Source organism: Schistocerca serialis, chromosome 1 (assembly GCF_023864345.2).
Source record: "Schistocerca serialis cubense isolate TAMUIC-IGC-003099 chromosome 1, iqSchSeri2.2, whole genome shotgun sequence".
NCBI lineage: Eukaryota > Metazoa > Arthropoda > Insecta > Orthoptera > Acrididae > Schistocerca > Schistocerca serialis.
The window spans coordinates 546,243,529-546,256,486 of NC_064638.1; the positions used below are offsets into that span (position 1 = coordinate 546,243,529).

Consider the following 12,958-nt stretch of genomic DNA (forward strand, 5'->3'; position numbering starts at 1 on the left):
TCCAGGCAACTTAATTTCCAGCACATTTATTAACAGCTCTAGTTTCTGTTTTAGATGATACAGTTCATGATTTTCTGAAAATAACAATGGAACGTTGCCTTTTATCTGCCAGCAAGTAAGCTGTGAAATATAACTATGGTCTTTGGTGGTAAGCATCCCACCCTTCACTTTGTGCTTTAAATGGTGGATAAATGATAAGCAATGGTGGCATGGAAGTTGTAACTGTCACATTTGCTAATGCTTGCAATGCCTGTAAGATTGTAGCTATTAGCTCATGATAACCCTGCATTGTTTCCATTAGAAGTTGTTGGAATTTCTTGATGACTGAAAAAACCACACTATTGCTTGATTACAAAAATGTTTAAGGGCTGATTTGCTTGCATCACATGTCCCGAGTCATCACCAATTTCTGAAAGGTGAGTTCTGCACAAAACCAACAGAAACAAACTCTGATTTATTAGACAGATTAAGATATGTTACAGAACACTTCTAGAGCAGCATAAGCTGTCTTAGAATAAGCAATACAATTGAAGTCCAATTTATGCTGCATCAGAGTTTTACCAGTAAGAAAAAGAGTCTGAAATACAAACACCATAACCAAACCCCCTAAGCCAAATGATGCACACTTCAGTGGTCAAATTACGATTGACTCAGACAGGCCACGGACTGGTTTACATGTACAAGTCTGGTGTGTTCTTGTCAAAGGGTGGTGTTGATGCCATCTGGGTAGGGGCACCACAAGGATTGACAGTAATGTGGCACTGGCTAATCAGTTTCCACGTTGAATTCAGGTGGCACCACTAAATAATCTAAAGCCGAATTTCTATTGAAGATAAATAATGGTAAGCTTTAAGGTTCATGTAACACTTGCACATTCCAGTGTTCCTGTAAATATACAGTTATTCAAACTGATCTAGCACTGATTTAAAAAAAAATGTTTCTATTGAGGTAAGGTATTTTATGATTATCTTTATGGAAACCGTGACTTAAAAAGTTTTTTTGTTGCAGTGACCTCGAGCAACATGGCTGCCAGACTAACAGAAAAAGCATTTTGCGATGCAGTTCTGCAAGACCTATTCTGCAACCGCAGTGTGTCAGAAATTCAGGACCATATTAACGAGACTGCCAGACAATCAATTTACTAGTGGGTACAGAAGATGAGGGGAACAGGAAGTCTTCATAATGGAAAATGCAGTGTTCAGCCATCAGTGTTGAGGAACAGGTTGAATGGATCATGGATATGTTCCTTAGAAATTCGCAAAGATCAATGTTTCATGCAAGTCACGAGCTAGGATTTCCACATCTAACTGTTTGGAGAGAGCTGAGAAAATGCTTGCAAATGAAACCATATCAGATTCATTTGCTTCAAGCCATTACACATGGTGAGAAACATTTGTTGAAACAATTTTCCATTGATGTGCAGCACTTAATAAAGATAACAATTTCACGCACAATTTGATTTTCAATGATGGGGTAATCTTTCACCTTAAAAGTAAACTAGCACAATGTGTTAATAAGGGCAGCTGAAAATCCCCACATTGCTACTGAATGTTTCTGTGGACCCCCAAAGTTTAATGTAACATGTTTTGTGCCTTGTCAAAGCAAAATGTGTATGGACCCTTCTTCTTTGCAAGAGCAATGATCAATGGACAGTCTTACATGCTGCAAGTACAAGAGGACAGTGAGAATTTAGTTTTTGAACATGATGGTGCTCTACAACATTTTCACAACAATGTTTGTGAGTTCTCAGACACTGAGCTACGTACCAACATGATGCTGGTAATTTGCAGATGCTGGCATGGCCCCTACATACACTGGCATGACACAGTGTGATTTTTACCTGTGGGCTAACATCAAAGACACTGTTTTCATGCCTCCATTTCCTCAAATTCCTTTATGAGCAAGTATCAGGGCAGCTGTGACTGATGTCAATGCGCACACTTTGGGGCAAGTGTGGGCCGAGTTGGTCTATGGACTGGATGTGTGCTATGTGACTAACAGTGAAAATAACATAAAAAACTTGTAGAATTGCTGTTTTCATACATCTAATCATATAATGCTTTATCTCAATACAAACATTTTTTACAGTCGCTTGTAAGTGCCTAGATCATTTTGAATAATCCAGTGTGATAGTTTCGACGCTATGGGAATTTTTTGTAGATGTTTACTTGAGTTGTAGATGAAATAATATTTACCAAAACCAGTTGGTGAAGATCATATCACGATTTTTTAATGGCATATTTACACTCTTAGAACTAATTGTAATATCCTCCACAGTGTCACAACATCACTTTATTTTTCCTAGGAGGGGACTTCCATCTGCTGTTTTTTGTGTTTTTTAACATATATTCTGGTTGATTACCTCAGACAGATGCACATTCTAATAATTTAATGTAAATCTGTTGTAGGTGGCAAAGAATGCTGGCACTGTCACACTCAATCATTTTTCGAGAGTACTTTCTTTTGTTGGACTGCGCATTGCTTCAGAGGAGTTTCTTCTACTACTTAAGAAGTTCTTGAAAAGTGGTTATACAGTGAATTACATTGCATTTGTTAATGCAATTGAAAATATCATCCTAGACCTTGAGAAACATGGAGAGCTTGAAGCATTAGGGGTGAGTCATTATAAAACAAAAGTTTTGTGAAATATCTAGTATAGTTCATAGTAAATATGTATTTGTTATATGATGGGAGAGCCAGTAAACCACCTGAGAAGAATATTGCTCATTCAGTGATGGCAATTTTCACATGTATAATGTACAAAATATCTGCTGTAATTACAAGGTAGCTCAGAAAAGTAAACTGGACTGTTATATGCAGTTTGTGTGCCACACATGCAACAAGTTAGTACATGAGATGTCATCCACTGCAAACACACTCAGGTCAGCTGTCTACATCTACATCTACACTTACACTCTGCAAACCACCGTGAAGTGCAAGGCAGAGGTATTTTCCATTGTAGCAACTATTTCCATGATGGCAACATATGAATTGGGTGGTTGATAGGTGGAGAAAGAGACAGCAGGTGCATAAGATTGCACTTGAGTTCATTTTGACTGCAGGCAGGGGGAGTAGGGAGAGTTGTGTGGAGTACAATATGTTGCAGAGGAGTGGGTTGGGAGGGGAGATAGACCAGAGGAAGAGGGATACTGTGGGGGATAGGATTTGAGTGCTGGTTGAGTGAAGTTAGGATCATGAGGCAGGGGTTGATGCAGGTGTGGAACTGGGGGTAGTGGAGATTGTGGTCATGAGGATTATGGGATAGAAGGATGTGTTACAGGGACAACTTGCATCTATGTAATTAAGATAAGCTGGAGCCAAATATTGCGGGTTGTGAAGCAGCCATTGAAATCAAGCATGTTGTGCTTAGCAGAATGTCATGCCACTGTGTGATCATCCCTGCTCTTGGCCACTGTTCGGTTGTGGCCATTAATTTGAGTGGACAGCTGGTTAGTGGTCATGTCCATGCAAAATACTATGGAAGAATAACAGCAGAGCTATTCCATGACATGATTTCTTTTTCAGATGGCCATGCCTCGAATAGGGTAGGGTCAGCCATGACAAGACTGGAACAGGACATGCTGTGTGGTACAGATTTTGCAACTGGATCTTCCATAAGGTTGTGACCGACATAACTTTAGAGTTAGTGGGAATAAGTGTGGCATAAGAATAGACTAGGATATTGCATATTGTCTGGGCCATGGAATATCACATTGGGGAGTGTGGGATGGATGTTTTTGATTTCTGGGCATGATGTTAAATAGTCGAAGTCCTTGTGAAGGATACAGTTCAGATGTTTCGATCTAGGATGATACTGGGTGATGAGGTAGGTGCTCCGTAGCAGCTGGTTTTGAGAGTGGGGGATGGGAGTGCGGATGGGCTTCTGAGCACCACATGCTTGATTTTAAAGGCAGCTTCTGTGCCATCTGGGTCCTTCTCCACCACACTAGCTTCCCCACATGCACCTCTCTCCCTGCCCCATGACCCTAACTTCACTCATCCAACACTGGACACTTACTCTAAACAATCTCTCTCTTCCTCTGTTTTATCTCCATCTCCCCAACTTCTCTTTCATAAATTGTGTGCTAAGCACAACTCTGCTTTCCTGTGGTCAGAAAAAACTTACTGATGTCACATTGTGAGGCTCTTCTTCCCAGCTATGTACCAATTTTGTTTACTTCCTGCTCCCCTATTGTTTCTCTCCTTGTCCACTCCACCTGACATAAACTCTCACCCCAGTCAAGCTAAACTGCTGGCTCAAAAATAGGCAGAGCATTGTAGCTGTACTCAATGAGTTGCCAAATTAAACCACAGAAATTTCAAAGATGAATATAGGTTTAAGAAAGGTAAAAGGAAAATTAAGGAATACAACAATATAAATCACTTAGGGAAGAAATGACTATGGAAAAAACATGAACAAATAAAAAAGGAAGTGGTTACCAGAAGGCCAGATTCAGGACACAGGAATATAAGAGAAAAGCTGTCAACATCAAGAGTTCCACTGTTACAATGTAGAATAAAGAGGAGGTGCATAGGAAGAATACATTGAGGTCCTCTGCAAGAAGAAAACATCTGATAATGTGACAGAAGATGAAACTGCTGTTGATTTGGAGGAGGTATACTGATGTACAAAACATATTGGACCATGTCCATTACGTCCATTATAATTATCCGGGCTGTTATGCCGTGGTCGGTTGATGAATTCTGTGTTGATTCCCAACGTTCCCAGAATTCATCAACCGACCACGGCATAACATCCCAGATTATTATAATGGACATGATATTTCTGGCCGTGAAAGTCTACATTTTAGTATATTGGACCATACATAAGAAGAACAACAAGGGTAAGGTGCAGAAAGTAACTGGAAGAAATATGCAGTGAGATGAACAGAGATGACACTTTTATTCAAAGTCACTTCAATCTGTGTAGTTGACAACCACTGGATGGTCATTGGTGCTTGTGGACATGCTGCAATACATCCGTCCAATGCATCCCACACATGCTTGATGGGATATAAACCAGGGAAATGGGCAGGCCTATCATTTGCCAAATATCCTCTTGCTTTGGAGCTTCTCCCTCTGCACTGTTTGATGTGGTTGTGCCTTGTTATCCATAAAAATGAAATCAGGGCTGAATGCAGTCCTGAAAAGATGCACATGGGGAAGGAGTACAATGTCACATGGGGAAGGAGTACTGTATCACAATAACACTGACTGGTGACTGTACTGTGTCCAAACATTTGGAGGTCAATACACTAATGCAACATAATTCCTTTCCACACCATTACTCATGGGTCTCCAAAATGATCATGTTTGACAACGTTCTTGGATGCATTACGTGTTCCCACCTCTTGCCCTAAGAGGCTACATCCAGCATTGTTGAACATAATCATTTTCATGGTACAGGTGTTATGGAGTGGTGGGGCATGATGTTGCATTGGTGTACAGCATGTCTACATGCATCAACAACGAAGCAGCAGTTGTCAGCCATGCTGATGGAAGAATGGAACACTCTTCCACAAGAAGTCCTTGCCAACCTTGTGACCAGCACATTTGCATTGCTATCTATGATGGTCACACACCCTCTTAAGAACCATGTCCCACCTTTTGTATTGTCCAGGCGACCATAATAAATTATGGTGACTTCAGACTAATTATTGTCTGTGAAGAAAAATTCATATCCGTTCATCTCATTGCATTTTTTTCCCAGTTATCTTTTGTACTATAATGTAGCAGTTCTTACTGTGTATGGTCCAAGTTTCATCAAGCTGTGTTACTTGTTAGTAACACATCACTTGAAAGTTACTTTCATCTGTAAGTTTGACATACCAGTGGATATTATCATCCATAATTTACAAAACTTCTACTGTTACCTCTCTGTGAAACTGTAATCATTACATACAAAAGCATACCATTAAGTGAAGCTAAACTGTTTGTCTGGCATCTTATTTTAACTTTACATGTTTGAAATATGTACCTTGTAGAAAGTAAATGCTAAATATTAGCCGCAAATAAATGCTAAATTTAGCCATATGGTATAACACTAGAACTTTACTTACATTGAAACATTTGTTGAGATAGCATATAAGGGTACGAGAGGATTAATGATAAAGTACACTATTGTAAAGCAGCAATTTAAGATCAATTAAATATTAACATGAAATTAATCTGATGTAAAAATCCTTGCAGAAATCAGCCCAGTATCCTGGACGTTATCTGTCAGCTGAGATGCCAAAATTACCACGACCTGAGTTGGGAAAAGTTAGCTACCCTGCCCAAGTAAGTCGCATTTTACCGTACATTTATTAGAAAATAAATTGATTAATTTTTAATGAAAACAACAGTTTTTGCACATACCTTCTTGTTTGGGAAAGGAAAACGTGTTTAAAAGTTTTTAAGAAGTATGTCCTGTGAATTGCATTGAATGAACAGCAGTTTCATTACTCCTATAACTTTTAAGTAGTTTTGCAGAGGATACTGAAATGAACTATCTTTACTGAGGAAAATTCATCTGACCCACAACAGAAAATTAGTTCCATATTAGGTGAATAAAACCCAGGCACAACATAGACAGTAAACATGCATTTTACAATCAAATTTTTGTGTAGGGCAGTGGTGGTAAAAGCCACAAGTTCATAATTTGTAGCACTACATGCACAACAAACAGTTGTGGTGTCCAGAGTCCACAGGCAGAGGCAAGTCAGATAACAGCAACTGAGGAAGAGACTGCTATAATGCAACCTTTTACTTGCGCACTACAGGAACTGATGTGATGGGTCTATGATATCAGTCACTTTCTGCTGCAGATATCCTTGTCAGATGTGCAGTGTTACACATATTGATTTTCTGATCCATCCATTTGCATGTCCAGTGGGGCTACTAAAGAGAGGACCAGATGGCCCCAATTTGATCAGGTTAAATAAGTAAAGAAACTGCAGTGGAACTAAAAATTTACTTGATGTCAAAGAGAATGGGATAAGAAGTAGGATGAGTATGCAGAACTGGAAAGGAAGCATAGACAGAGTCAGGACAAGGATTAGTAGAGAGTGAAGACAGAATAGGGATGGGAAAAACCAGCTGGTTAAAAATGATACCAGTATTGTAGTTCTGAATAACTGATATGTTTCGATATTTGTTTGTCCTTGGCTATGACAGGCATTTTTTCTAATTTTTTACTAATAACTGAGTAAAACAACTAAAATATCAATTAGCCGTAGCAGCAGTGCTGAAATTTTTTGTTTTAAATAAATCTATTTTAAAAAAGGAATAATTTTTTTTCTTAAAATTGGCATTGATTTGAAATAAGCAAAGCAATCAGTGCTATTTTCATAACAATGCCAACAGAAACAGAACATATGGCATAAGTATTGGTACAGCACTGTTGAGGCAGTAAGGTCCCTATTGTTGTGTGTTGTGGCTTAAGGTACCCATTTTTGTGCAGTGGGCAAGACTTGTCTCCTCTTGGCCTCTATGGTAGTTTCTTGCTGTTGTTACTGGACATCCATTATATTGCACAATGTCACTAACCGTAGTCTGCAAATGTTTTTATGAAGTGACGTAGCGATGAACTAAAAAGCTTCATTTGCTTTTAAGATTAAAGATTTGTCTGCCATTCCTATGAAAAAATACAAGAGGAAGAAAATTATGGTAACAGTAAAAAATTAAGAAAAAAAATTAAGAACTTAACAACAATTCATACACAGTCTACAGTAAATGTACAAATTAGCTGATGTGCTGCATGTGTCTAGATAATATGCTTTCATCTGCTTGAAGACCTTAAAAATCGACCAATTAATATGAAAAGCAGAGTTCTTTGATGTCAGTTTTCACTCTGTAGCACTGACCGTTGGTAATGCCCAAATAGTGGTATGGTCTATGTTTAAAACATGATTTTTGAGCAGAGTTTCAAAAAATTGGGACCATTAGGAGAATATTAGTGAATTTTTTTACAGTATTTAACCACTTCCCACTTTTTGAGAAAAGCAGTGAATGCTGGACAAAATAATTTTTTTATTTGTCTATTTCATTTAATGTTTTCATTCTGTGTATCTTGAAACTGAGAGAGTCAAAATTTTTCAGTCTTTGTTTGATAATACACTTATTACAGGAAATAACTGGAACAAAAAAACCAAAAATCAGTTATTTCAGAACCCGGTTATTTTGAGCAGTTTTAACAGTCAGTTAAACTGGCATTAAAAAAACCTGTATCATTGAAAACCAATTGTTTCATTGATAACCACTATCCCTAATACAGAACATTTTGAAGACTGATGTATGTGTTGTCAAGTGCTAGTTTCCATGTGAGCATTTCAGAGATGTTAGCATTGGAGCAAGGCTCATATGGCATTGGTTGAAGTTCATAACTTTGTGCTGAGCAGCTTATTCTGCATCTGAATTGCGATAAACTTCATCAACTGTTGCACAATACATTTTGTGAACTTTCATAACTTTATATGTAATCAAACACTAACTCTTCATGTATTAAGAAGTAAAGATATATGCTGAGATGACAAAAGTAATGGGGTAGTGATGTTCACGCATACAGGTGGTGGTGGTACAGGGTACACAAGGTATAAAAGGGCAGTGCATTGGCAGAGCTATCATTTGTACTGAGATGACTCGTGAAGAGTTTTCCGATGTGATTATGGCCACTCGACAGGAATTAACAGACTTCGAATGTGGAATAGTAGTTGGTGCTACACTGAAGCACCAAAGAAACTGATATAGGCATGTGTATTCAGATACAGAGATAGTAACAGGAAGAATATGGTGCTGCAGTTGGCAACGCCTAAATAAGACAAGAAGTGTCTGGTGCAGCTGTTAGATTGGTTAGTGCTGCTACAGCGGCAGGTTATCAACGGGGTGTTATAGTCGGTGCACGAGCGATGGGACACAGCATCTCCGAGGTAGCGATGAAGTGGGGATTTTCCTATATGACCATTTCACAAGTGTACCACGAATATCAGGAATCCAACAAAGCATCAAATCTCCAACATTGCTGTGTCCGGAAAAAGATCCTGCAAGAATGGGACCAATCATGACTGAAGAGAATCATTCAGTGTGACAGAAGTGCAACCCATCTGCAAATTGCTGCAGATTTCAATGCTGGGCCATCTACAAGTGTCAGTGTGCCAACCATTCGATGAAACATCATCGATATGGGCTTTCGGGGCCAAAGGCCCACTTGTGTATCCTTGATGACTGCACGACATAAATCTTTACGCCTCACCTGGGCCCATCAACACTGACATTGGACTGTTGATGGCTGAAAATATGTTGCCTGGTCAGATGAGTCTCATTTCCAAATTGTATCAAGGGGATGGACATGTACGGGTATGGAGACTACCTCATGAAGCTATGGACCCTGCATGTCATCAACTGTTCAAGCTGGTGGAGGCTCTGTAATGGTGTGGGGCGTGTGCAGTTGGAGTGATATGGGACCCCTAATATGTCTAGATACTACTCTGACAGATGACACGTATGTAAGCATCCTGTCTGATCACCTGCATCAATTCACGTCAATTGTGCATTCGGGTGGGCTTGAACAATGCCAGCAGGACAATGTGACACTCCATACATCCAGAATTGCTACAGTGTGGCCCCAGGAACCATCTTCTGAGTTTGAACTCTTCTGCTGGCCACCAAACACCCCAGACATGAACATTATTGAGCATATCTGTGATGCCTTGCTATGTGCTGTTCAGAAGAGATCTCCACCCCCTTGTACTCTTACAGGTTTATGGACAGCCCTGCAGGATTCGTGGTGTCAATTCCCTCCAGTACTACTTCAGACATTAGTCGAGTGCAAGCCATGTCATGTTGTGACACTTCTGCGTGCTTGCAGGTGCCCTACACAATATTAGGGAGGTGTATCCGTTTCTTTGGCTCTTCAATGTAGATGCATGGGACATTCCATTTCAGAAATTTTTAGGAAATTTAATATTCTGAGATCCACAGTATGAAGAGTGTGCCAAGAATACCAAATTTCAGGCACTATCACTTGCCATGGACAACACAGTGGCTGATGGCCTTCACTTAAGAACTTAAAGCAGCAGCGTTTGCATAGAGTCATCATGGTTAACAGACATGTAGCACTGCGTGAAATAACCACGGAAGTCAATGTGGGGTGTATGTTGAACTTATCCATTAGGACAGTGTGGAAAAATTTGGCATAATGGGTTATGGCAGCAGATGACCAATGCAAGAGCCTTTGCTAACAGCACAACTTTGCCTGCAGTGCCTCTCTTGGGCTCAGAACTATATTGGTTGGACCCTAGACGATTGAAAAACTGTGGTCTTGTCAGATGAGTCCAGATTTCTGCTCGTGAGAGCTGATGATAGGGTTCGTGTGTGGCACAGACTGCACGAAGCCATGGACCCCTGTTATCAACAATACACTGTGTAAGATGATGATGGCTCAATAATAGTGTGGGCTGTGTTTACATGGAATTGATTGGGTTTTCTCATCCAATTGAATTGACCATTAACTGGAAATGGTTATGTTTGGCTATTGGAGACAGTTTGCAGCCATTCCTGGACTTCATGGTACTGTATTGGAGATGTCAAGAAGATCTACATAAAAGTCTCTGAGGGCATATTTCTCTTTTGTGGTGGACCCACAATTACCATTTTTAATTGACTTCTGACCTCTCCTGTAGCAGTGACTACATAACAAAATGAACAATGCTAGAGGGTGAATCATAGAAGATGAAGATATGCTCTCACTGACTTTTTTGTAGTTTTTTATTTTTTTGATATCTACAGTTTAGTACTAGATACAATGATGTAGCTCTTATGGTTTACATAGTGTGTTGCAAGAATGTGTGCTGGCAGCAATTTTTTTACTTCATATTCATATTTAAATGATTTTCAATGGTTGTATCATCATTAAATGTGGCTTAAATTGATCAGAATAATGAAGAAGTTAAAGAAACGTCGTTTCAATAGATGCAGTAGTTTTCATGTGGTCTCTGGATAGATATGAATGAGTAGTTAAGATTTTATTTGTAGGAATTAAATGTATTTACATAGACACTCTATAACATGCAGAGTGACGCATCGAATGACACCTGTTGACAAAGTACAATATTAAAGTAGTTAAGAGAGAATTTAATAAGGGAACAGATGAACATAGCCACATACATATTGTAGAGGACAGGGGGTTATTTTTAGGAAATATGGTACGAAATTGTGATTTAGTGTGTTTCAGTGCACAATGCGCCAGCCTCACGGCAGACGGCAGACGAAGGCTGACTGGCGCGTTATGCAGGTGACACAGTTTTGCATCGAGTGTCGGTATGTGTGTATGTGTGCAGCAGTCATCAACAGCCAGAACACAGCATTAGCAGAATTATGCAGGCGCGGGCCGCATGTGGCATGGTTGCGTTAGCCAACTCATCGAGAACCTTCTAATAAACATGCCGCCACGTAACTGGCAGATTCAGCAGCGGTCTGCATTATTTAAGGGCATCAGAGGTGGTCATTGGCATTCAGTTCATCTGATTGGGTGTTCGGTCGCTGTCATGTTGTCGTCATCAGTGATGCTGTCCCTGAGGACCGGCCGGCGGAGGACGTTGCCCGCTGCTGCACTGGCGACTCCCGGCGTCGTCACGAGCCACAGCGTCTGCAAGAGGCACGCTGGGCCAGGCCTCGTGTTGCTAACCTCCTACCGCCTGCACAGCCACTGACCGAGCACAGCGTCGCGTTTCCCGGGGCTGCGTGCATCAGCACGTATCCACCTCGACACGAGCGATGGGGCTGAGCTACCGGTAAATGTATTGGAAGAACCAACAATAAAGAGGAAGATTACTAAAAACAGCCACCTTCTTCTACTCAGGCACGCCCTACAACCCCGACCATGTCACCTGCTCCGGCCATCCTATTACAATATGTAGCCTGCCAAAATCATATTACAAACCATTTATTGGCGTTACTGTATTCAGGTAAAAATATGTAAAAATGAAAAGTTTTTAATTTGTTGTAACATTGGTTAAAATGCTTTAATAAAAATATGTTTTTGTAGAAAGTACATTAAACAGTGTCTTTAACATGTGATTTATTTTTATTCTAAAAATCCTGAGTAGTAATCAGGAGGACAGATGGAAAGAAACAGACAGACAAAAAGTCTCCTTGAAAGTAGATTAACCATTGTGATGAATCCTTAAAAAACTGACATTTTATTGATATGTTATATACATTAAATGTCACTGAACTTTTCCTTACTTTGCACATGAAAGACAACATTGTTTGTACCTTCCTTTGAACCATATGAACATGTAACTTTTCAGTCTCTTGATTTATATGATCACTATGCGAATTCTTATTGGTGACCTTGACCCTAGAAATTATTAACTTCTTGCTGGCACGTTTGTTTTGACTTTTCGATTTGTCACTTAACATATTCATTGTAAAAGTTTTGATACATCTTCATGTTGAACACAATAATATGAGCTTTACATATAGTGTAGAATGCCATGACTGATTCATGGACTGATTGACACACGCTGATATTGACTGGCATGGCAGAGAACTCCCTAAATGAAATCTGACACTTCTGTGGAACTTGTTTCAAATCAGGGAATCTCAGGCAAGCATACAAGTAAATGATTCAGTTCAGTTCAGAGATGCCATAAAGACTGATGGATGTTTTAATATTGTGTATGCTCATGATTAATTTTATAAAACAAAATGTTTCCTGTTATAATTGATGTACAGGCTGAGTCACTAACTATTTCCACCTAAAATAACTCCAAAAATATGATAGTAACTGAAAAGTTTGTGGGACAAATGTTGCATGGGCAATGGGGGCCATAATATGACGTTGGTTTTTTGTTACTAGGTGGGGTCACATCAGAGATATGAAGGTGAACTTTGTTTTTTTAAATGGGATGCTACAGTTTGGTACTTATTTTCAGATAGCGGCTATCAAGATGAATCCAGTGAAGGTATCAGTAAGATC

At 39.6% G+C, this 12,958-nt stretch overlaps 1 protein-coding gene across 1 annotated transcript in view; it reads left to right on the forward strand.

The window, feature by feature from the left end:
- Positions 1 to 1,249: 1,249 nt before the first annotated feature.
- LOC126412701 (uncharacterized) overlaps positions 1,250 to 12,958 on the forward strand; it is a 236,234-nt gene continuing 224,525 nt past the window's right edge. The window contains exons 1-4 of the mRNA XM_050082458.1: positions 1,250 to 1,382; positions 2,409 to 2,615; positions 6,190 to 6,279; positions 11,200 to 11,250. Of these exons, the coding sequence (XP_049938415.1) occupies positions 1,380 to 1,382; positions 2,409 to 2,615; positions 6,190 to 6,279; positions 11,200 to 11,250 (351 nt within the window). The 5' untranslated portion in view covers positions 1,250 to 1,379. The remainder of the gene's footprint in view (positions 1,383 to 2,408; positions 2,616 to 6,189; positions 6,280 to 11,199; positions 11,251 to 12,958) is intronic.